This window comes from Lissotriton vulgaris, chromosome 9, assembly GCF_964263255.1.
Source record: "Lissotriton vulgaris chromosome 9, aLisVul1.2, whole genome shotgun sequence".
Lineage (NCBI taxonomy): Eukaryota > Metazoa > Chordata > Amphibia > Caudata > Salamandridae > Lissotriton > Lissotriton vulgaris.
Genome location: NC_141697.1, coordinates 1,204,942,362 through 1,204,963,451, shown reverse-complemented (window position 1 = coordinate 1,204,963,451; position 21,090 = coordinate 1,204,942,362). Strand labels below are relative to the sequence as shown.

Genomic DNA, 21,090 nt, shown 5'->3' with positions numbered 1-21,090 from the left:
CATCTACAACTGTAATCGAATTATAGGAGTACTCTGGGATTCTTTGTGAATCCCCTGAAAAGTCAGACATGTTCTGCAGATAATAGGAAGAAACCTACTCAAGCTGCCTGAATTTTGCCAGCAGGCTGTCGTAAAAAGTGCTCTTTTTCAGGCTGCCACACAGCCCAGTTATTGTTGTAGGTGTTAGTGGGAGGTAGCCTGTTGGGGTGTGCATGTATGATTTATATTGTTTTTTATTTTGAACTTTTGAGGTTTGAATCTGGTGAGTCCACTCCACCTCACATCATTCAAAGGCTGATCAAGGGGTGCCTGGTATCCCCAATATGGTTTGCACCACCTATAAAACCCCTAGTGTGCAAACTAAGATCGGGTAGACCCATATGGGGGATATAGCTTGCGGACACAGCATGCACCATGTCCCTATAAGCAGATGGCATGATGCTATATGTGAGAGATGTGGAGCTAGATTGGACATCAATAGCTAATTCGATCAAGGAAGTTGTGGAAGTTTCGAGACTAATGGAATGCTATAGCAAGTCCTGCATGTTTCGCGCCGCCGCAGCTCTAAGTCGTCATGGGGGCCCGAATGGTACACTGGGAACTCCACACCTTCCAATCACACAACCCATGACTACACTGTGTAGTTTTCAATCTGTAGGCGCTATACAAATGCTGTAAATCAATACAGTAGTCGACTGTCTGTTACTGATTGGAAAGTCACATTTTTTACACTCACTAACACTTGAAGATAGATGAACCTGGGTACAGAAATCACGGGAGTGAGGCCTGCAACCTAAAAGACCAATCAAGAGTTTTGTGATGCCAGAAAGAGGGGACTACTTGGCGTCCAGGAGTTTCGAAACATAGGGAACATTTGGGAATATAGTTAATTAATGTCTTCATAATGATTTCAAGGCAGGTGTTATGGGAGTGGTATGTTAACGTCGCAGAGACTCTCAAATCGAATGAATGGCACCTATTGAAGGGAATAAAGGCCTATCGTAATGCAGTATTTTAATAGCCTCGCCACTGTGGTCCAGATCATATGAAGTCAACTCAAGTACTTTTTGGGGAGACCTAACTTGGCAGCATTGCCATACGTAAAATCCTGCAACTCTGTGTCACCTAATACATTGCTTTTTAGGGTTTTGCATTCGTAAAGAGCACTCCTTTGCTCAGTGTTATACCATGCAATATCTAAACCAGGCTAGTACATATGGCTCGTGTTTACAAATCTGGACTTCAGTGCCGAATTGCTAGAACGGTGCCTGTGAGTTCCCAACCAAATTATAGCTCGGTAGCTCAGCAGCCAGGGCTATGCTGCAGAATCAATTTTTGCAAACCCTCCTAATCCCAGTAACAAACCCATCTTCAAATGGTTGACTGGATCCATTTCCTTTCCTTCATGCTATACAAGGGGTCACTGTAATTTAGGATGGAAGTAGTCTCAGGTCATTAGCTTGGCCGGTAAGAATAAGATTAATAAAATCTAGGATCCCTTTTATTGGAAGGGACATCACCCCAAGGACTCAGAACAAAGGGGGTTATTCTAATGTTCCCCTGAGGCAGATGTACAATGGATAATGGGGCCTATGGTACTTAAAGGGTTTCTTCTCCACCATGAGTGGTGACACTAAGGGAATAGTATAGTCTTCGGTGCACACCTGCTCACTACCCTAGCATGAGCTTAGCTTACAAACCGTTGAGTGCTATTGCCAACTGTATTCACGCATGGAGAAAGAGGCTGGTTGCCAAGCAGGTAGCATCCCCTTACAACGCCTTCTCTAGCCTCTCGCCTAACTGCTAGTGTTCTTGCTTCAGGGTAGCTTATTGGTTGATCCTGAACACGATTTCTATTCTGGATAATGTGTCGAAGCCAAGGTGCAGCACATGGTGTGCTGGTTGACCTATGTGAGCTGCGTGCACATGTTGGTCGTCTTGCATTTTTTGACCTCCGCCTTTGCTTGTCATTTGCCTTATACCATATAGAAGAGTCTCTCAGTAATGGGCGTGGGCAGGATCAGACCATTCCCAGAATCCCCGCGCCACAGAGGCAATTCCCGTGCACACTGGTAGTGATAATCGAGGCTCTAACTAGAAGTAGGCGTTTGTTGCATAATGTGCAGGAACGTTGTGGATTCAACCAGCCATCAAAAGAGGCTACCAGTACACCCTAAAACTGTAATACATTTGAGAGTCTGAATTGTTTTTTTTTAGTTCAGGACATTTCGAATTTTGTTTTTTAATGGATTTTGGGTTAAACTATTAGGGCTGCAGGTTTTGCGTTCACTTATGTAGACTACATAGAGCGAGTTAAGACTTAGGATTGAGTGTTATACAATAATGATTTGGACTTTTGCAGGTCTGTGTTCGAGGTTAGGTGACTTGGAGTTGCAGTTTTATTGGTGAGTCCTCACCACGCCGCATTTGAATTCTTACATTACCTGCAGGTAGTTTTGTTCTGGTTCAGTTTCACATCACCCATCATCAGCTCCACGGTGGTTCGGGAGTCTTTGTCCTGCAATGCTGGACTCTTTCCAGCATTTATTTGCACCCTGTAACTTTGGCTTCCTTATCTCCACTTTCTACCAGTTTCACCATGGGCATTTCACAGGAGAGGGTTACTGAATGAAGAATTTACAAGATTTTGTTTGCTCTTCACTTTTATCCTGGAAAGGTTTCTTTTTGCTGCACCTCACTGACGTGTTCTCGTCATCAGAACCTTATTTTTAAGTGTTATGATACAGGCTGTGTCTTGCAGTGTATTTGTCCTCTGCAACTTGTCGCCACTGATGCCTTCTGAGCTGTGAGACACAACAATAGATCCTTATAGAAGACCATGTTCTACTGGACCTCTAATCTGGTCCAAGAAGATAGGGCAGGTGTCAACTCAGGGCGGTCCACATTCTGTTCTTTCTCAGAGAGTATAGCAGTTCTGGGGCTCCACGCAGTTCCACGTCTAGTCCAGCATTTTACGGTCACAGCAGCAAATTGTCCTGCTACTTATGTTAACCCCCGAGTTAGAGGAAGGGTGTGTACACTTTGAGTTGCCCTAAAAAAAAAAGCATGAGCTAGTGAATGTCAATGACTCCTCTTAATAGAGAAGTCTGAAAAAGAATTAAGATTTTGCTGCCCTTTAATTCCTCTTTGCATAATTTAATAACGTGTCAATGTATGTAAGCCAATGAAGAAATGCTAGACCCTACGTGTGAAATACCGTGCCAGGGTTGGATTTCCGGCAGCAGAGAATTACCAATGTAAAGTGTGGAGTAGCCCTTTGACTCTTAGGGCTAGATGTGGGCAAAGCTGGTAAACCACCCCTCCTAGCTGCCAGTGATACAATTCCCTGCAGTCGAGTGGCCTTACCTTCCAGTCGTGAGCATGCAGCTGCATGGAGGACTCCTTGGCCAGGTGAAGAAACAATGTCTTTGGCAAAGTCTCAAAACTTCACCCAACTTGGTAATGTGCGAAGTTTACTGAATTTGACAAACCTCAGGGGTGCAGTTGCAGAGTGCAGAACCCTAGCTCCTGTTTACTGTTGGTCATGTCTATTACACAATGAACATGATAAAACAGTGTGCACCCGGCTTCTAAACATAAGGAACACGCATAATTGAGGCAAAGTCCCATAACCCCCTCAGCAGTACACAGTAGACCAAACCTTTATAGTATAACTGGCACGTCAAGTACTTAGTTATAGCAAACAACCATCCCCTCATATCATCCTTCATGGGGAGGTCAGACAATCTGCGATTTTGAGCAAAGTGCGTATTAATAGCTCAAGAAACACATAAGCAGGTCGAAAAGCCCACTGGCCTTGTGCTCTGGTCTCAGTATCAATCCCCCAGAGCCCAGTGCTGTCAACGCGTGTGATGGTAATCCTAAAGACATGTTGATGTTACTTTATGTATAATATATATATATTATTGCATCAAGTAACCTCATCCCAAGCAGGTCCCACCATGAGGCCAATATCCATAGACCAGAGCATCCTCTACCTCTCATCCCAGAACTCTCAGCCACTGGTGGAATTACTGAGGGTGTGTGGAACAGACCCCAGGTATCAGACTATGCAACAAGGGCATACCAGTGGCCGACTGTGGACTTCACGAATGGAAGTAATGTCCAATAACTTGAGCATATTCTGTCAGCATCCGAATATGTCGGGCCATGTTTGCTCTGTGTAGTTGCAAAATGCATGCTCAACATCATGTTTAGGCCAACCTTGTAATGGGTGCACTGCACACTGCTGAATGAAGGCTCACATTAATCCTATGGTGACATGTTGCATTTCTGGCTTCTCTAATACTGTATTAACAGCTTCTGTAAGAAATGTGCCAATTCAGAAAGCATACGCTTTTGCATTTGTATTTAATATGCCGCATCCCAGTCATCCAACTCATTCTAATTACTTTAGCAAGAAAAGCGTGTTTTTTTCCATGAATTAAAAAAAAATCTCATACATTGCATTGGTTCATTCTTTGCAGTATGAAAAAACACATTCTTTCGTTTTGGTCTCTGAAACTTGCAGGTCGCGGCTTCAAATCCCAGAAGAGCAGCTCTTGCTTTTCCTCATTCTAGGGTAATCGTCTGAGATTGAATTGGGTCATTGTAAGACCTGCAGACTGTGACAGCAAGCACTCTATGGCAGTTATTCAATATTTGTCAGACATGCCTAGGCACAGAAAGTCTCTATACTTCCTGATAGACCACATACCCGTGCAGCATTCCTAGTACGCAGGCAGGGCGTGTGCGGATGACACTGTCCTCCAACTGCTTCTATGGTGGCCACTGTGAGAGAGTGCCAGGCTCTAGTGCCAGTTTCACGCCATAGTATAGGATAGCGTTACATCCAAGTACTCAGAAAATCGAACTTCCACCCAACCGTTATGTATGTATGCAGTGTTATTAGTCAGTGCATCAACACCTTGTCCACACGGGCCACAACATTACCCCATACCATAACCTTGACCTCCCCCGACTCAAAAACCTAACTCTAACCCATACCATAACAAGTGTAATCCCCCTAAGTCTCCACCTCGCATTACTCTTAAACCTATGTCTAGACCTTACCTAAACATAGCTAAGCCTAACACTAACGCATACTGTAACCCTCTTAATGCCCCTAAGCCTTCACCTTGTACTACCCTCAAACCACTCTAGACCTTTCCCACCCCAAACCTAATCTTAACCCTAAGCTTTACCTCATCTGTACCCTTAACCCTAACCTTGGTCCTAAAGTTAACACCAACCCTCACTCTATCCCACCAACCTCAAGAATCTCATTGCAGTGTTGATGTGTTGCCTGTATGGTGGCATTCGGTGTAATGGCTGCTATGTAAGTCTACTTCAAAGTAGTGAATTTGGTGCAGAGCAGATGGACTCTCATGCCACTGCCTTTTCTCAGTCCCTGTTGCCTTCTGCAAGGGTTCTTGCATCTTGTGCTTCCTGAAGCGTGCTGTGTCTGCTCACAAGATCTGCCACTTGGTTATCCAAGGCACGGTCTGCTTCTGACCACTTTTAGACCACAGCCTTGGGCTAGCATGAAGGGAGAGAGACGTATTGCAAATGTGTAGTATTGTGTGGCTTGTTCTCATTCAGAATATTGTATGGTACACACATTTCAGCAGTTGGTCTGCTGGTGCTAAGAGAAATATCATATGGTAGCTTGAGGGCCCCATCCCTGTTCTACTGAGATGGATAAGTCTTGTTCTTTCTGCAACAAGGGACCTGGGAAACAAGGTGTAAGCTTTTTAAGACAGTCTTGGCAGAAGGTTGTGCATTGTCCGATTCCCCCCTTTTCTTCCTCTTTAGGGTCCAGTGTGGCATCTTCCCTCTAGTTTTCCAGACCTTGGTAAGATGCATAGACAATGATAGATAGATAACACGTGTTAGGCCAAAGGCTGAAGGTATTCACAGACGACTTGATGTCTGTGATAACACCTGGTGTGTTGATGATGATGAAAGCAACTTGTACTGCGCAGAACTACTCCGCAGAGTGTCCCGGCGCACTCAACGGGTCAAAAAGAACGTTTGTTCCGTCTTTTTAGACCTGTCTAAAAAGCCAGTTTTCAGCCTTTTTTTAAAATATTGTTGAATTACTAACAGCACAAAGATCTAGAGGGGGCTTGTTCCATGCCGTAAATCAAAGAGGGCGGCCTCCCGCTCTAGCTAGACAAATTCTGTGTCACTGCACCCTACATATATTGTTACATAGTTAGTTGTGTGTATGAGTGATTTGTATATTGCATTCTAGTGGCATGGCCTGGCTCGTTCTAAACATGTTTAAAACCTCCACCCACTAATCCAGCAAACCTTGAAAGATTGTGTAAGAAGTCTTGTGGTGAGTGATTACATGATCAGGATAGATCAGTTACTCACCAGCTATGATGACTAACTGGATATGACCTGAAATGCCATCGGTGAATTTTCCTTCGCACAAATGACATCACTGCGTTAGCATGGTGTTACTTGAATGTTTATTTTCTGTACAGGTTTCCTTCTTTATTTTGGTTCTTAGATTTTGTGACCAGTCATGGAGAAGTGAATGTTCTAGCTGCCTGTCCTGGTTAATGTTCTGTGAATCACCAGCTGATCGGCATGGACTTTGTCTCTTTGTTTTATTATGCCCTCTTCTGTGTTTGCTCACTGAGGAATCCTTGGCACCGCGTCTGATCTCTCGCTCTCCCTCACTCTCGCTCTTGCTCTCCAACGCATTCTCTCTTTTGCTCTTGTATTTGCTCTCTTATTCTCCTGCTCATATTCCTCCTCTTTCACTCGCTCTCTCTCTGTCCCCCCCATTCCTCTTGCTCTCATTCGCCCTCTCTCTCACGCGCTCTATCTCATTTGGACTTCTAGTTTTGCTCTCCCTCTCTTATACTCCGGTTGCCTCCCTTTCTCCCTCACTTTTCCTTGCTCTTATTCTCCCTCTCTCGGTCTTAATTTTGTTCTTCGTCAATCTCACTCGCCCTGCATCTCTCGCTGTCTGTCCCTCTGTTGACCTCTCTATCTCTTTCCCTCTGTCACTTGTCTCCTTTCACCTCAGTTTGACTTTCCACCTCTACAATTTCCTGGTTCCCTTTGATAAAATCCCTCTCAGTCTCTATCTAGGTCCAAATGCGCCTTGAGCAGGCAGTGCTGGTATGAGAGCTTCAGTACCTGTCAGGTGTTAGGACACACCTCCTGGATTCTCGGCCAAAAACTGAACTTTGGAGCCACTTGTCACAGGGCTTCATAAGGGTCCCTTAACCCAACTCTGATGGAGCTGAGCGTCCGCGTAGAACGCTAGAGAGGCCGCAGACCCTCATAGGTATGGCTTCCAGCAGATGCAGTGGCATAGTGAATAACACAAGAGGCTTCATAGACAATAAGATGCATATTAATGAGTTATGTACAGAATTTGTAAAATGTTAATGGATCAGGTGCTCAACCACTTGTAGGTTTTTTGATGCTGCGTGAGTTTGCTTATATTTCATGTGACTATTAAGATACACGTGCTACTCTTATGCAGAAAATGCAATGTGCTGCAGAACAGACTTTTGAATGCATACTGTGCCTATAGGTGGGCAAAGGAAGGCAAACACAACCATTTACTGTTGTGATTCTAGCTAATACAGCAATTAAAACCTCACAATGGCAGTACTGGTTACAAAGCAACACAGTCATCCTGATCGAAGACACTGATGGAGGCTTAATTTAAGAGAGAAAGCATATCCAATGTGTGTAGACCTTTGTATCATAAAAACGCCCAATCGCCTCGCGCCCTTTAATCCTGATATCAAAGGCACCTACTCTATGGGTGACTACTGAGGATGTGCACTCATTAGAAAGCCGCTCCTTTACTCTTCACTTGAAGTCACACTCCTTTCTCTTCTCTGCTTCCTAGATTGAAGGCAGGATGCTGGAGTTCACGGAGTCTGCAACAATCTTTCCGTTGGTGGACAATCACACCAGTGCTTCCGTGACTGGGACGGATGTGACGTCCATGCAAACAACGAAGCCCGCAACCAACGACACCAACATTACACTTCCGCACATGTGCCTGGTTATATTATACGAAGACATTGGAAAGTCCAGGTGAGACCAAGAGCATGAACGGGGCTGGTTTCTTCCTTGAGTGATTGTTTATTTTTTACTTTAGTCACCCCCTAAGTTGTCATGCTTTGTTTGTTTTGCTTGTTCATTAAGTTATACAGTATAAATATTTTATTAAAAAATTGTAGCCAACATCAGCTTTTGTTTTGGATATCGTACTTTTGAATATCTTTACTGATGCATGTCACCATAAGGCTGGTTCATCCTGGAGTAATTAAAAAGTAATTACATTTATGCACCTTTAAAAATATATATATATTCTCTGGATTTAGCAGCGCACCTTTCCTTGGGGCTCACAGGAGTTTTCATTGGGCATTCATCATAAGAGGCACCCATCTGTGGATTTTTATAAACATGGACTACACGTCCCAGAATACCTGCACGTACAGGCTCACCCAGAGCAGCTGCATATCAGCGTATGATGGGGTTTAAATGAGGAGGTGCTTCTTTCGCGTGACGTGCCTCTGAGGAAGTTGTATAACAAAACACGTAAGGCTTTGGTTGTGTGCCTTAGAAAACACTGAGGAAAGCTGCCTGTATGGCAATAAAGCTTGAGCGGGGAAAAGCTTAACCGCGTTCGAGTGATGCTTAAAATATGGACACCCCTAGGAGCCTTGATATATATGATTTGCACTAACAGCACTTCAAAAAATATAAACCAACTAATCGACGTTAAAAATATGTGACATTGTTTACAAATGTTGTTCGATCAATCAATAAGGGGTTTGTAAAGCACGTTACTCAGCCGTGATGGTCTCAAGGAGCTTTTTTTTGGGGGGGGGGGGGGGGAGACGGATCTGGATCAGTCGAAGAGCCAGATCTTGAGGTCCTCCGTGAACGTGCGCTAGGTAGGGGAGCGCCTGATGTTCACCGGGAGCTCGTTCCAGGTCTTGACCGCGATGTAGGAGAAGGCTCTTCCTTCGGTTTTGTTTTTGCGGATGTTAGAAGATATTGATGAATTTCATCACTGTGGTTTTGATAAAATAATAAAACATTAGCGTGTTAGACACATTAGGCTAGTACTTTGATCCTCAATGAAATGTATCCATCAAGTTGAATGGACACTAATTAATATAAGGATTGGTGTAATCCTTATTTCTACTCCATGTTTATGTGGTCGGGAACTGACGCTGGAGAACTCCATTCTGTGCAGGAGAGCCCCTTTGGCAGATCACTTCAGCGCATGCCATAGCCTGGCCTGTAAAGATCTCCTATTGACTGTCTCCCTGGGTTGGCGACGCCGCTTGGACATGCTTTGGCTGACTAACGTGGCGCTTCATTCGCCCGTCCACACCTCTAGCTTCTATCTGACGAAGCCGCATGTATTCCCGAATCTGCTTTCTCCTAGGACCGCTGGCCTTGCCACATTAAGTGACGGTCAGATTAGTCATGACCCAAGCGCCCTGTGAATCCACCTTTTTCCTCTAACTCCGCTGCATGCACACCTTGATCCCCCAGTTGACCGCTGACCTCACCACGAGAAGTGACGGTCTGATCTCCGTGGACCAAGGCATGCTGGAAATTTATTCAGTCCCAATCCTCTCACTTGGATCGCCCTGTGCTTCCATGGTACAGATCTAATCAGGAATTACCTTGACACATTCGTCTCCAGGCTCCAATGTTTTTTATACCTTCTGGACCCTCTCACCACTACTGTCTCAGCACTACTTTGAGTAAAGTAACCTTGTTCTGATGATGTCTTGAAATTAAACCTGTTGAAACACAGTCGACTATTCAGCGTATACTTGGCGTCACTGTGGTCTACTTAAACAGCCCTAACAAAGAAATCTTGGCTCTGTGTATAATTCTCATTGCTCGTTGACCACTTTTCGATCTCTGTATATATTTCTTGCGCCACTCACGCTGTTCTTCACCGCTTTGTGTCACTGCGCTGTTGACTATCACTAGCACCTTCAGTGCACAATTTTATGTTCTAGTTACTTTTGCATAAACTGTATTGTAGTGCTGATATAACTACATACAAAAAGAATTTACTTCCTGGTGAATCTTTTTTGTGGCCTCCTTTTTTCCTTGTCCTGAGTGATTGTTTCTCTGCTAGTACTTGCCCCCTCAAATGATTACTGGTTGAGATGTTGTCTTTTGGTTACAAACTCTACCCTGGTCTCAGCTGGGTTAACAGGTGTACTCCTGTTCTTCAAATCCATGCATTGACGTTCAGCACAAACTTCTAGAATGTCTGTCAAAGGAAGATGCCATCCGGACCAGGCTTCTGGCACCAATTCTGTAAAAACACAGGTTCTCATATTTCCCCACTGTACGTGCCCATTTCCTTCAGTAAAGTGCTCACGGCCAAGCAAAGTCAACTACGTTGTGACATGCAGACCAGTGGCGGGAAAAATACACCCACTGTTGCCTTTTCTCGCAGGCCTACAGCAGGTGGACATAGCATCATCAAACAAACAACTGTTGGCCAGACTGTAGTCTACGATAATACCTACGAAAGCATCCTTGTTGAAGGCTCAGTTGATCACTATGCCAGTGACCTCGATAGGCGTACCCACATCGACACATCCAACATAGACTAAGACCTCTTCATTATCATTAATGACTGTAGTACTCTCAGTTTTCTAATCAACAGTACATTCGTCAAGGACTCGGTTGACAACATCCTCATTGACAAGAAACCATCATTACTGAAGACAGTACCACCATGACAGTACATACATTTGCTTTGGACATACCATCCACATTTTTGCCAGTTCACAGGTCACCAAGCAAGGTTATGATGCCCTCTTTGGCCCAGCCTACAGCCCAGGCAACTTTAACGTAAAATGTCAGGACGATTACCTTCATTTGGATACAGACAAATACCAGCCACATCCATCTGCTTATCTTGTTGTGGACGAAGGTCGTGCCTGGGGCTGCCATCATCCACACTGTCATTGATAGTAAGATCCATATTCTGAAGAGGAGCACCGTGGTGGCTTTAACAACGGACCACCTATAATACAGTGCAAGTAAATCTGTTGCAATAGCTTCTGTCCATGATGGTAGATTATGAGCCAGTTCTCCTTCACTACCTCACCCTACAACACCACAGACACACCAGCCTGCACCAGTAGAACCACAGACCCTGCTTCATTAGCATGAGCACCTCCAATTCCTAACATCCACCACCTCAGTTGCCCTCACTTCTTCCGGATCCAGCACCTCATTGTGATGATACACATTTCTTCAAGGGAAGTTGAGAAATGGGAAGTTAATGACGAAAGCTCACCTACTGAGGGACAAGAGTGGGACGTTCATTTTTCAGAACCTCCTCCCCCCGCCCCCACCACTCCCAGAGGATATGGAACCTACACTGGCAAAGTCCCTGCCAGATGGCATCACCAAGTTTCAGGTTTTGGTTGAGAGGGCTTTGAGGATGCTTTATCTCTCAATAGCACTCAAGGAAGGCAAGCGATGTTTGCCTTTAGTGATCCATCTAGAATAGCCCCTGGACCATTACATTTGTAGACAACATCTGGTTCGAAGGGAAGAAGCCTATGCAATACCCATCCTCTCTTCCTGCAAAAGTACCTAAGATTGAGGAAAAAAGACAGGCATCTGATAACCCCCCTAGTTTGCTGGACTGGTCAGCCAAAAGCAGATTATCCCTCATTGTGAACAGAGGTGCTCTGCAATACATCCACACCTTGTTCAGAGATGCTTCTGCAATCCATCCACACCCTGTCCAGGGCCTCCTGACATGGAAAGTTGCCATAAGGATTATTTTAGGAAAAGAGTTGTTCCCCCATAGCTACTTAATTCATGCTGCCAATTCCCTTGCCATCCGGGCAGCTAAGACTGGCAGATGTAGAATGATGTTACTCCATATCTAGTCTTCGTACTACAGGGAAAGGAGGAAATCAAGGCTTTTCTTTGTTAAGGACAAAGAGTATCTAAAGTGGCCATCAATGTTTCCTTAGGCACAACCAATGTGGACTTTCAAGACTATTTTGCGCTGCTGTATTGTAGCCCAGAGTTGGTTCATGTGTGCTTCATTTAGGCTGGCGATACAGATTTGCTTTTTGGATTTGCCTTTTGATGGAGTGATGCTGTTCACACGTCCCTTTCCACAGTGCCCTTCATCATATTAAAACAAATGTGGGGCAAGCAAGATTCTTAGGCATCCTCCAGGCACTCTGACCCACAATCTGTTCTAGTTGTTCGCAGACGCGGATCTTATTTTCTCCTACCAACCATACAGCCACCAAAAGCTGCTAGTACCATTCCCAGCAGTCAAGCAGCTCGATTTCACAGTCTGTCCTATTTCATCCAATCCAAGAAGCGCAGAGGCAGGCACTCCAAATCCCATGATTCTAGAAGACAGTGACTTCAGACTGGCACCAGCTACACTTGTACCCCATCCCCCTGAGGACTTCAGTAGAATAGATGATGCCTGTATACAAGAATGGTCATGCGTCGCTTCCAACACATGGGCTGTGAATTTAAACCAGTGGTGCCAGACTCTAAGATACATCGAGAAACCGCCATGCGCTCCTCCCCATTGGGATCATTATCTGCTCTTTCAACAGCTACAGGCAGAGAACCTCTCAATGATACAAAAGGGGCTCTCAAACAAATCCCCAAATCTAAGCAAAATAAAGGTTTAAGTCCAGGTTCATCGTTGGAAGTAGAACATCTTGAGAATGGCAATTGATACTAGGTCTAGAATGCTTAAACAAATTCCTCAAAAGGCATTTGTTTAAGATGGTTACCTGACAGGATTTCCTGTTGCTCCTAAAAATGGAAAAAATAAGGCATCATTGGATTTGCCGGGCGCATACTACTATATTTCCATACATCGGAAACATCAAAAGTACCTCCAATTTCAATTGCCATTGTCAATTTTGAGTTCATTAATTTGGTCTTGGATCCACTCCCTGTATGTCTAGAAAAAGCATGGCTCTGATGACAGTACTCCTACAACATTAAGGGCATCCGGTATTTCCATACCTTGACAACTATCTCACAAAATGGAGATTATGATCCGAGAAAGCAGAGGCCACCACCCGCCACATTTTTTAGAAAGACTGTAGCTCCCCAAAGAAGAATCATTGTTAAAATCGTAGTTAGATTTTAAACCATAACTTGCTTATCCTTTCCATAGCCAAGGCTACAGCCTTTCTTGCCCTTTTGTTGGGTATCTTGCTAACTGTCATGGTGGTTCAGGGCTGACGCATCTGTGTGCGGACTCGGTGTTTGGGTAGCTGTGCATGACCCCGGCTAGTGTGACTTTCCAACCCCATCTTTTTCTGTGCTCATCTGGGAGTCGGCGTACCTCCTTGGCGCATTCTCCTGATACATGCCTGTGTCCTGTAACAAGCTCGGCTGATTCCTTGCTTCTGAGAAGATGCCATGCCATTTCATAATTTATTCAGTAACCCATGTCAAAATCCTAAGCTTTTATTTTTATGTCTTTGTATTCCTTCCCAGGTACTCCTGTGGCAAATATTATTTCAGTTTATTGACTTTCTTTGTTACCAAACCATCATGGAGACTTACTTACTGTTAATGTTCACTTCTCTTTTAAGGTCAGATCTCTCTGAGCATATGAAATGAGACTGATAAGCCTGTGTGGTGCTTCTTCATGTTGCACTTCTGCTTGTTGTCTCTCCAGTAGGTGTCCAGTGATTCCTGCTTTTTTCCTTGGATTTTCCCATCCTGCCTCCAGCTGGGTATCCCAACTGTTGATTTGATCTGCCCGGAATTCTCAAATGGATTTTGCTCTTTCCTTTTTCGTCTAAGAGCTGAAGTTTTCTTCAGTCTGCTCCAGCCCCAGTAAACAGTCTAGATCTGGAGGTGGCTCCACCCCCAGTAAACAGTCTAGATCTGGAGGTGGAATTAGTAGGCTTCACGTCATATCTACTGGCTAAAAAGCATCAACCTGAGCCCAAGAGAAGACCTGCCCTTTGCGCCACAGTTTGTTCACAGCTCTTTCACAAACTGAAATTAAAATCCCCTCTCTCCTTCTCCAGCCATTTGTGTTAATTTTTTAAAGAACCATTCTTGTCACCAGAAAAGTGTTGCTGTAGCCTTTAGATCAGTGCGACACCTGCTAAACGCTTCCACAATTTTTCAGAGAACGAAATAAACATTAATACAGGTTTATACGTCTCTACTATAGGCAGTTCCTGCATGTGTACAATTGATACCCAACTGGTGGCTTCATAAAAGTCCTCTGCAAGTTAAATTAGATGCAAAACTGGATGCAGTCTCAAGGCTCCTTCGTGGACAAGGTTACAGCTCACGTCGGGTCATCTGTATGATGGTGGCTTGACAGTCAACACCCGTGTGAGTCTAACCTTAATTCTCCAGCAATCGGTTATATTCATGCTACAGATGTCTCCTTGGAAGATTGGGGCACGTGCCTTCAAAAACGTTCAACAACCGGGCTATGGCGCACACACCAGATGTGACACTGCCATTTCCTTTCATTTTGAAGCCAATCTCCAAACTTCCAGTATTCCAATACATAGTGTAGTTACAGGTAAGTAACTTTTTACATCTTATAAACCCACCACTTGCTCAAGAGTGCAGTGGACATTAGCAGCATTTAATGTGCTCCTGAAGAGGTCTATGTGCTCTGCTCCTGCTAGCAACCAGCATAGTCGTCCAGCAGCAAACAGGGTTGAGAAAATGTTGTATATTTGTCTCAACCTCACATTAAGTGAAGAGAGGCACAGACAAATATGAAACTTCTCCACTTTTAAATCTTTGTGACCAGTAGGTGTCTTTTCTGGTACCATTAGTGTAGTACATGAGCTTGGCTCACAATGTCTTTCAATCTGATGACTTATTCTGTGGTTACGTCTGTAATGTTTAAATGTGTTACTTGTAATCTAACTAGCTTGGCTTGTCTAGGGCTGCTTTTTAGGTCGAAGTATACCGGATAGTGTAGCTTTCTGGTTGCTAAAGACCTCTTGGGGGCGTCCTGGAAGTAACTAAGGAGTGCATTCTTTCCATTGATTACCATTAGATGTTTGGTTTGTAACTCACATTTGCTTGCTTTTTATTTTCTGTCTTTGTTGTAGGCTGTCCAGCTTGTCTTTGTCCCTCTCGAGGAGCGTAACCTATTTATGTATTCTTCCACGAGTGCTCGCTTTCCGTAAACAGGCCTTTACATTTTGGTGTTCTCTTGTCACATTTTCTGTGCATTGAAAAACAGAAGTCAAATGTCATTTTATGTCTTCCAGGGAGCCTAGTGCTTATTTTTCTTTCTCTGATTTCAAAGTGAGAGGACAAATCTGACAATCTGGGGTTGTGAAAGGAAAGGATTGTTTTTGTTTTAGCACACAACAAAATTTAAATGCCTGTAAATGAACTGTGTAAATATTTCAGAATCAGGAAAGCCCCAATAAAGCACATTTAGTTGTAAATCTGGTGTAATGAAAACCAATATTTTCTAGGATCAAAATAAATCGATGCACAAGGTGATGCCATTTCCCCACATTACCGTTTGTACACTGCATAGTTTTATCAGTAAAACTGTATGTCTGCGAAAATGTAATGGTCATTTCAAGCGAAAATATATTTCCTGTAATGGCAGTTCACTACCACACCATGCATACTCCACTCTGTGCCACTCCACTCTACTCCACGCAATGCCACTCTATGCCCCTACACTCTCTCTACTCCACTCTCAGCCACTCCACTTCACAACACTGTACGCTACTTCACTCAACTCCACTCTGCTCCACTGTAAGCGTTTCTACTGCACTCTATGCGGTTCTACTCTACTCCACTCTATGGGTTTCTACTCCACTCTATGGGTTTCTACTCCTCTCTATGGGTTTCTACTCCACTCTATGGGTTTATCCTCCACTCTCTGCGTTTCTACTCCACTCTATGCGTTTCTACTCCACTCTCTGCGTTTCTACTCCACTCTATGCGTTGCTACTCCACTCTATGGGTTTCTACTCCACTCTATGGGTTTCTACTCCACTCTATGGGTTTCTACTCCACTCTATGGGTTTCTACTCCACTCTATGGGTTTCTACTCCACTCTATGGGTTTCTACTCCACTCTATGCGTTTCTACTCCACTCTATGCGTTTCTACTCCACTCTATGCGTTTCTACTCCACTCTATGCGTTTCTACTCCACTCTATGGGTTTCTACTCCAATCTATAGGTTTCTCTCCACTCTACTCCACTCTCAGCCACTCCACTGCACTTCACTACACTGTATGCTACTCAACTCAACTCTACTTCACTCTACTCCACTATATGCGTTTCTATTGCACTCTATGGGTTTCTACTCTACTCCACTCTATGGGTTTCTACTCCACTCTATGGGTTTCTACTCCACTCTATGGGTTTCTACTCCACTCTATGCGTTTCTACTCCACTCTATGCGTTTCTACTCCACTCTATGCGTTTCTACTCCACTCTATGCGTTTCTACTCCACTCTATGCGTTTCTACTCCACTCTATGGGTTTCTACTCCACTCTATGGGTTTCTACTCCACTCTATGGGGTTCTACTCCACTCTATGGGGTTCTACTCCACTCTATGGGGTTCTACTCCACTCTATGTGTTTCTACTCCACTCTATGTGTTTCTACTCCACTCTATGGGGTTCTACTCCACTCTATGCGTTTCTACTCCACTCTATGCGTTTCTACTCCACTCTATGCGTTTCTACTCCACTCTATGGGTTTTTACTCCACTCTATGGGTTTCTACTCCACTCTACGCGATTCGAATCCACTCTACGCGATTCGAATCCACTCTACGCGATTCGAATCCACTCTACGCGATTCGAATCCACTCTACGCGTTTCGAATCCACTCTACGCGTTTCGAATCCACTCTACGCGATTCGAATCCACTCTACGCGATTCGAATCCACTCTACGCGATTCGAATCCACTCTAGCCGATTCTAATCCACTCTAGCCGATTCTAATCCACTCTAGCCGATTCTAATCCCTAATCCACTCTACGCGATTCTAATCCACTCTACGCGATTCTAATCCACTCTACGCGATTGAAATCCACTCTACGCGATTGAAGTCCACTCTACGCGATTGAAGTCCACTCTACGCGATTACAAGCACGTAAAGTGGATTACAATCAACTCTACGCGATTGTAATCCACTCTACGCGATTGTAATCCACTCTACGCGATTGAAATCCACTCTACGCAATTGTAATCCACTCTATGCGATTCTAACCCACTCTACACCACTATACTCCACTCTGCACCACTTTACTTCACACTGCGCCACTTTACTCCACACTGCGCCACTTTACTCCACACTGCGCTACTTTACTTCACTCTGCGCCATTGCACCCTGTGCCACTTCACTCTATCCCACTACAATTTACAGCAGTCTATGCCACTCTACAAAACTCTGTGCCTCTCTACAGTACTTTACTTCCAGCAACACCTCTCCACTCTGAGCCTTTACTCCACTCTACGCTAAGCCACTCCACTGGACAACACTTTACAACACTTTACTCCACTCTGCGCTATGCCACTCTGACACTACACAGAAACCCCCCTTCACTCCACCCCTATATGGCACTCGGCTCCACGCCCCTTCACCCTACGCCCCTCCATGCCCCTACGTCTCTCCACCCTATGCCACACTACTCCACTCTGGGACACTTTACTCCACTCTATGCTACGACACTCAACTCTATGACACTCCACTCTATCCCACTCCACGGCACTCCACACTACTCCATTCTGCGCCACACTGCTCCACTCTACGACACTCCACTTTACTACACTCCACTCTATTGCACTGCACTCTACGACAATCCACTCTACTCTACTCCATTCTGTGACACTCTACTGCACTCTACTCCACTTCAATTCACTCCACTCTACAGCACTCCACAACCCTCCATTCCACACTACTCCACTCTTCGTCACTTTACTCCACTGTTTGCCACTCCACTCAGAAGCCATGCCGGTCTCTTCTACAGCACTAACGTTTAGTCATGCTGAACAGCACCTACACCGGTGTGCAACATGGCTAAAACACGTAGGCAAAGCCAATCGCTCTTGCATAGGTGAGACCTATTGGTGTTGCCAATGGTCGTTACTCAGAGCCTTGCTATGAGGCAGGCCCTTCCTCCTCTCTTTGTGATGGCGATCATAGGAAGGTGAGTTTTGCGGCTGGAACACTTACCCTACTAACTCGCAGTGAGCTGTAGAGCCGGAGATTTCTTCAAAAAGATGTGAAGTTCTCTGTGATCAGACGCCCAGTGGGATCATGCTATGGGGAAAGTTGAATCTCAACCCTGGCAGTTTCCTGGCTCTCATGAAGCCAGGGAGTCGTCATTTGGAGCAACTGCAGTGAGGCCTGATTTCTCTTCCACCAAGTTTTAATCACAATCAATTCTCTTAACCAAGACTGTATCTAATTTGCCTCTATTTTACTCCTGCTCCTTTCTCACTCCTCTTTTACTGAAATGAATGCTGTGGAGCATTTGTTGGGACTGCTTGCTTTTCCAGTCCCCCTGCCATTCCTCCTTTTATGTTTGCATTTTCACTTCTGAGTGATAAAGTATTAGTACACAATGGCCCAACAGTGAGTTTGTCTTAAGTCAACGACAGATCAAATGCTGATGTATTTTGGGGGAAGTTAAACTTCTGGTCTTCAAAACCTGAAGCTGTTTTTTTCTTTTTGCAGAGTCCGATATTGGGACCTTTCGCTCTTGATCCCCAATGTGCTCTTCTTTGCGTTCCTGCTCTGGAAACTGCCTTCCGCTAGAGCGAAAATCCGGGCCAATTCCAGTCCTATCTTTACAACCTTCTACATTTTAGTAAGTACAAGTCGTGGACCAAACCTTTTCTGATCCTAATTTAAAGAAATTCTCCTCAGTGTTGTAGGACGAGCAGTGCTTTATTTGTGCCGGTGGGTACTGGTGATGGCCATTTGCACTTATTTTTGGGGACAAAACATATTACATTATCAAACTTTGACCTAGAGCAAGAGATCGAGAAACAGCAGAAAGAAAAAGATAGGAAACCAGCAGCAAAGTGCGAAAGAAAGGATGAAAACAATCAGTAGCGATAGGGATAGAAGTGTGGGGTGGTGGAAGAAAGAGACTAGAAGTGAGATGAAGGTGACGCAGCCTTGGTATCAGCAGACCCCGGCATTCCCTTGCTCATATTTTTCTTGTTTATTAATTTAAAAAAAATGCACACTGGCAATTTCCCTTTAAGAGTTTATTTGGCTAAATCTGACTTGCAGTGAAGAATCCCTTTAATCTTTCGCCTGAATGGCTTTCTGGCACCTATGCATCGGAGGGGCGGGGTGCGGTCGGGGTCTGGGAGCAGGTCTCCCTGCTCATCAAGGCCATATTGGCCAGACTGAACACACTTGGGCAAACATATCTCACTTTTATTGCTGCAATGTACAGGTTATTCTGTGTACATTAATATGGAAATCGATCAGGCGCAAAACATGCTTTTAATTCAAATCATTGATGTTGGGGCCATGGTTTTGGTACAAGCCCATGGCTGCATCCCTGGTTCAGAGGGGGGTACCGACTATACCCGCTTTTCTATAACATGCAGAGAGCATCACTGTAAAATGCAGAAAAAAACAATACCACCACAATTTTGCATTCCTTTTGGCAGCAAATGGTTCAATTATGCACAATACATTTCCTACATCAGTGTTGTACCTTACACGTTTAGTTGTAATTGCACAATCAGACCATACTCTTGAATTTCAAGAAATAGTTCAAGGAGTGGCTTTTTGCCGGTAAAACATGGATTTCAAGCAACAGTCTCCCACGAAAGGTTACTGAATCTAGCCTTCAACTTTATGCTTCATGATAATGGCATCAGACCCCTGAGTGGAATTATGGGAGTATTAAAAATCCCCGTACATAGTGCTTTGCAGCTCCCAGAAAGGAGGACTAGAGTTATCACCGCAGAGGAAGAGAAACTGAATCCTAGAGAGCAGACGGTGCGGCGTGCAGGGGTTGAATCTTCGCTGGATTATCTTAACCTGGGTTCTGAATCGGCTGTTGCAACTATTTGCACATTTCCGCTGCACTTTGCAGCTTTGCGGCAGTCCACCTCACCCTGGTGCACCACCCCAAACTTCCTGGCTTGTAAGTGAATGTAAATCAATCTGTGACCTGGCTTCTGTCAGCTGATAACTAAGCAGTGTAGCATGCTGACTGTGCAACAGATAACCAGGACGAGGGCTTCCTGGTTCAGTTCCCCACTCAGTCCACATGACATGACAAGTAAATAAAGTAAAAGAGAGCGGGAGAGAGAGCACCAAAGGGAGGGAGGGAGAGAGAGAGAGAGAGAGAAAGAGTGTGTGTCCCTCTCTTGACTCAAGGTATTTGCTCATCTTCGGAGTGGAGCGTTTTGCGCCACATTGCTATTTCAGCTTTAGTATTTTGTTTATATTTTGATTTCTGTCAGTATACGTTCAGTGATGTCTGTACTGAATAGCAGAACACCTAATGATGACTTGAATGACATTCCGTGGTCTCTAGTGAGTAATATAATAGCGGTGTCTCTCCTGTTTGGTTTTTCAGGTGTTTGTTGTTGCTGCTATCGGAATAGCTCGAGCCATCGTGTCTATGACAGTGAGTGCTTCCAGCGCCGCCACAGTGACTGACAAGGTAAGTGACAGGCCTCCAGGCGCTTCAACTAACAAGAAATGTTTGCCACCTGCAGTGACTGGCAGGTCCAGAGGGGAAAAATGAGTGACACGAGCTTTATTTGTTTGAATTAACTTCCTGATCAGTACCTTGTTGGAATGTTCTGTCGAACCAAAGATTAACTAATGTTGGTAGTATTTTTAATGTTGTTCTTGGAGTTTTTGGCTCTATTCTTGCACTGTACGTTAGTGGCCATGCTTACACACTCACGCTCCACTCTTGCATCGTGTTCGTGGTTAAGGACAGAGCACCAGCCTACACTCAGTGACTCCTCGCCCACGCTGGCGGAATCCTGTAAAAACTGAGATTTAGCCGCTGTCTTGCTCACATTGTTCCTTCAGGATACACCTGA

The 21,090-nt window shown here is 44.6% G+C and overlaps 1 protein-coding gene across 2 annotated transcripts in view; it reads left to right on the top strand.

Annotated features, from left to right (window-relative positions):
- The window catches only part of TPRA1 (transmembrane protein adipocyte associated 1), a 102,155-nt gene that overhangs the window by 45,700 nt on the left and 35,365 nt on the right, over window positions 1-21,090 (top strand). The window contains exons 1-4 of one of the 2 annotated variants that reach the window (XM_086939280.1): window positions 6,649-7,309; window positions 7,886-8,076; window positions 18,740-18,872; window positions 20,613-20,699. In XM_086939280.1, the coding sequence (XP_086795406.1) occupies window positions 7,898-8,076; window positions 18,740-18,872; window positions 20,613-20,699 (399 nt within the window). In that variant the 5' untranslated portion in view covers window positions 6,649-7,309; window positions 7,886-7,897. Of the gene's footprint in view, window positions 1-6,648; window positions 7,310-7,885; window positions 8,077-18,739; window positions 18,873-20,612; window positions 20,700-21,090 lie in introns of those variants that run through there. The other variant, XM_086939279.1, reaches the window with a different exon arrangement.